Source organism: Crocuta crocuta, unplaced genomic scaffold (assembly GCF_008692635.1).
Source record: "Crocuta crocuta isolate KB4526 unplaced genomic scaffold, BGI_CrCroc_1.0 scaffold541, whole genome shotgun sequence".
Taxonomy (NCBI): domain Eukaryota; kingdom Metazoa; phylum Chordata; class Mammalia; order Carnivora; family Hyaenidae; genus Crocuta; species Crocuta crocuta.
Window position 1 is genome coordinate 269,941 of NW_027531901.1, and position 4,091 is coordinate 274,031.

The 4,091-nt window shown below is 54.5% G+C and overlaps 1 protein-coding gene across 1 annotated transcript in view; it reads left to right on the top strand.

Annotated features, from left to right (window-relative positions):
- ITGA9 (integrin subunit alpha 9) overlaps positions 1-4,091 on the top strand; it is a 324,287-nt gene that overhangs the window by 31,572 nt on the left and 288,624 nt on the right. The window contains exon 7 of the mRNA XM_077774005.1: positions 3,921-3,988. Coding sequence (XP_077630131.1) covers positions 3,921-3,988 — 68 coding nt within the window. The remainder of the gene's footprint in view (positions 1-3,920; positions 3,989-4,091) is intronic.

Genomic DNA, 4,091 nt, shown 5'->3' on the forward strand with positions numbered 1-4,091 from the left:
GGGGGGTGTGTGGCAGGGGGAGGGGGGTGGTGTTGGGCATGGAGGAGGGCACGTGTGGGAATGAGCACTGGGTGTTATATGGAAACCAACCTGACAATAAACTATGAAAGAAAAAAAAGAAATTGAGTGACAATTCAGAAATGATTTAAGACTAGAAAGCTATTTTTTTCCCTCTCTTTCGTGGCTAAGTTCAGGAGTTATGGGAAAGATAATTGTGAAATTGATACATTGCACAGATTATCTTTGAGAGCTGAACCTTTCTCACATAGGAAGAGGGATTGGAAGGAATGATATGTTATGCTGTATGTAAATCTGGCCTTTCCCTGGGTTGGTTTTATGCCACCAGCACCTGGGAAGAGCACAGGAAGTGACCCTACCCAGTTAAATTCTTGAATGAATTAAAATTCATTAGTGTAAGCTCCATGTATTGAGTTGTGGGTTGTGAACATTTGGAAACCAGTATTTTTTTCCTCTCTGAATTGCCTTCTGTTTAGATAAGGTTTAGTAAAACCAGCAGCTAAACCAAGGAAAATACTACCATTTTTAGAATGGAGGAGCCATTCGACCCAGTGAATCCGTGTGTGACGCAGGCCGAGGAATTCCAACCCACCCACGGCGACCTGTCCCTCCCCCGCCCTGGGATTTCCAGGCCCCTTGTCCAGCCGCATCATCGGCGTCCCAGACTCAGCCCTGCTGGGTTTCACAGCGTTCGGCGCTCGCTGCGGCCGCGGCCGCGGCTGCGGTCATGCCAAGCGCGATTCCCCTCTGCTGCTTCAGGGGGGAGAAATCTTTTGTTCTACGGCAGAAAGGGGGAGAGGTGCTAGCTTGTTGTAGCTCTCTGCCCGGCCACCTCCGTGGGGCAGGGGGAGATGGTGTGGACGTGCCGGGGTCGCCAGTGCAGGGCCCGCAGCCTGTGTTTGTGCGGAAGTTCTTCTGGGAACACAGGAGTCTGGAGCCCCCCACCCCCATCCTTCCAGCCTGCACTGCCTGGACTTCTCAGTGGGGGAAGGCATTGTGACCTGGGGGGTTTCTTGGGGACGCGGGATGGGGCAGCTTCTTGTCTCCACGCCTGCCGCCCTTCTCAGAGCTCGTGGCACAGGGGCTTGCCTGCCCTCTCAGGATCTGGACCTGAGTATTCTAGGAGCCCTCAAAGGACACGGAATTGCCCAAGGTAGAAGTAGCCAATCTAGGGGTAGAAAGCCCAGAAACGTCAATCCTGTGGGTCCCTGACCTGCTGCAGTCACCGTCACCACTGCCCTCCTTCAGCCTCTGGGGTCAGTGGTGGCCCCAGGTAGGGAACCCAGGACCCCTGGTACCCAGAACACAACTTCTTTTCAAGCAAGGCTGGGGTAGGTGACCAGGGAGCCTGACTGGATTGGAAGGCAGAAGTCAGGGCGGCAGAGCAGTGGGGACAAAGGTACAAAGCACGCAGGTTCGAGAGCTCGGGTGCTGGCGGCTGGAGGAATGTGCTCGGTCGCCTTGCATTTCCACCCGGGCCTTGGGGCTGTGCACAGAGCAGCGTGCGTGCGCCCCTTCCCTGAGCATCCTGGCACTGGCACACGCTGGTAACTGGCACGCGGCTGGTGCTGGGGACAGGGAGGTAAATCAGTTCCTCTTGGTGTTGAATCAACCGTGATGAACAAACACATGCTGTGATGGGGAGAGGGTACGATTTGCAGATGCCTGCAGGCTCACCTGGACAGAGAAGCTGTTCTGAGCCGGAGTTCTGGAAGGCTGTGAATATGAAAGTATCTGATCCAGTCACACCAGTCGATTCTTTCTACACTTGAGTTGCCGTGACTGCCTTCCCTGCCTTGAAGTATGTTGGTGGGATGGGGTGGGGGGGAAACATTAGGACTGGATTCTGTTCCAAGTTGAAGGGGTTAATCAGAGTCATGGAAGTTTCTGGGAGGTCAGCGTTCCGGGTTCTAGTCAGGAGCCCCGCGTGGTTTGATCCTTTGTTCCAGAGCATCCCAAGAAGGTGGGTGTAAACTCTTGGGTCTCAGAAAGTCAAAGCTGGTGGGGTGGTGCCTGTTTCCTCTGTGTCCCTGGCCCTCAGCCCTCTGATGAGGCAGTCCCAGCTTGGGGGGCCTGGGGCCGGCCTCTAAGGGCACCTCGATGCTGGCTGAGGCAGGGGGACCTTCAGGACTTTCTCCTGGGGCCGGGGCTGGGGGGGAACTCCTAGCTCCCGGTGTGGCTGTGGGTCCCTCGGGAGCCCCGCGTCCTGCTCCTGGCATAGAATGACCAGCACAGTTTGGGGATGAGGGGGAGAAAGACACATTTTCATATCTGCTATTTTTGGAGTCCTTGTTACACAGGAGACCTTGAGGCCGTTTTCTTTAAAACGTGACAGATTCCTGCATAATTCTTACTCATGTCATACATTTATGAGGCTGAACTGCTGTGTCCTGAGCTGTCCCTTCGTTCAGCTGGTGGAGTGTAATTTGCTTTGGTCCATTTGCTTGAGAGTTACATTTGGCTGCTTAACCCCTGGAGGCAGTGGGGGTGGATGTGCTTTCTGCCGGACCTTCAGATTTAATATAACTGTTTGGGTTGGGACGCTTGGATCCTTCTTGCCATTATGCTATTTGATGTAGGATTTAGCATTAATTTTTATTCTTGCCATCAGACAGTTTGATGTGTGATCTCTTTATGACTTTGCATAAGCCCCACTCCCAGCCCTGGTGCAAGATTTTTGCAGAGAACAGGCGAGGCCCATGGTCCCTGGGTTGCTTTCTGGCAGGCCTGTGAATTCTCCTTGCAATAACAGAACAAGGCGGGAGGAACTGATTTAGCCTCTCAAGGAAGAGGAGTAACTCAATTGACATTCCGTTGTAATTTAGCAGTCGGTTAATGGCCACTTACTGGAAAATGTTACCAGGCTCTGCGGTGAGTGTTGTTAGAAACTGAATTACTGTGTATATTTCCCCAGGGCCCTTTCCCCCTTCTCCTGCGCACTGTGCACACTCGAGCTGCAGGAAGTGGCATTGTGTTGCAATCATAGCTTCCTTGTTCCTCTGTATTATTTATTTTGTTTCAAAATTAAGTATATTGCCTTTAATGGTAGCAGAGATGTGCCAAGAGCCGAGGGTGACCTGGGGATCACTGGGTTATTCTGTGGGTAGCCTGGGCCGGCAGGTGCCCAGCAGGCGCCCAGCAGGCAGCTGTGAACCTGTATCTGGCAGTGTCAGTTTTATGTGTAATTAATTAGAGTCACCCGAGCAGAATGTCTCTCTGTCTCTGTGTCTTTACCCATGTAATCATTTCAGCCAGCTGGTCACAGAGTGCCCCGTTTGTCGGGTCAGAGTGCCGGAGCGTTAGAGGAAGGGAACTTCTCCTTTTGTGTTTGTTTGACCCGGAGAGAACGCCCCCTTTTATGGAAGATGGCGGTGTCAGTGTACAGTGTCACCATGCCCCGTCAGTGATAGTGTAACCGAGTGGGGGGGCAGGCCTGGTGGGGTCCCCTCTTCCTGTAGCCCCAGGCTCCGATGGCTGGTTTCTGGTTGGACGGCAGAAACCCTGTCGCCTACAGCTCCATGGAGTGTCAGGTTGGGAGGCTTGCTTGTCGCCCAGGGGACCCCACACAGGGATGGCCGCATCATCCCATTTCTGGGTCATGTTTTCAGCCCCTTTGCCTCCCGGGGCTCAAGTAAATTAAATAATCGTCACCAGCCTCCCACTTAATTACCGTGGTTGCCCGCCCCTTCTCCCTGCGTGCGTGGAGGGAGTCTGCTGGGGCACTTGGTGGCCCCACGGCCCCGGAGCCGGGATTTCTGAGGTCTGGTGCGTTCCCGAGACTTCCCTTCCGCGCCCCAGGCTGGAAGGCGTCCCGGGGCCCAGCCCACAGCAGCGCCGGGGACGCACACGACTGGCACCGGCTGATGAGGCTCTGGTTTCTTCTTTCCTTCCCTCCCCTCTAGAGTATAAGAAGAAGTACGGAGAGGAACACGGCTCCTGCCAGGCTGGGATCGCGGGCTTCTTCACCGAGGTGGGTGTCGGCCGCTCGCTTGCTGGAGTTCGCTTCCTGGCTGACTGTGGTCTCGGGAGCTTCTTGAGATGGTCTCCTTCTGGCGCCCCCAGTCACGTCCAGG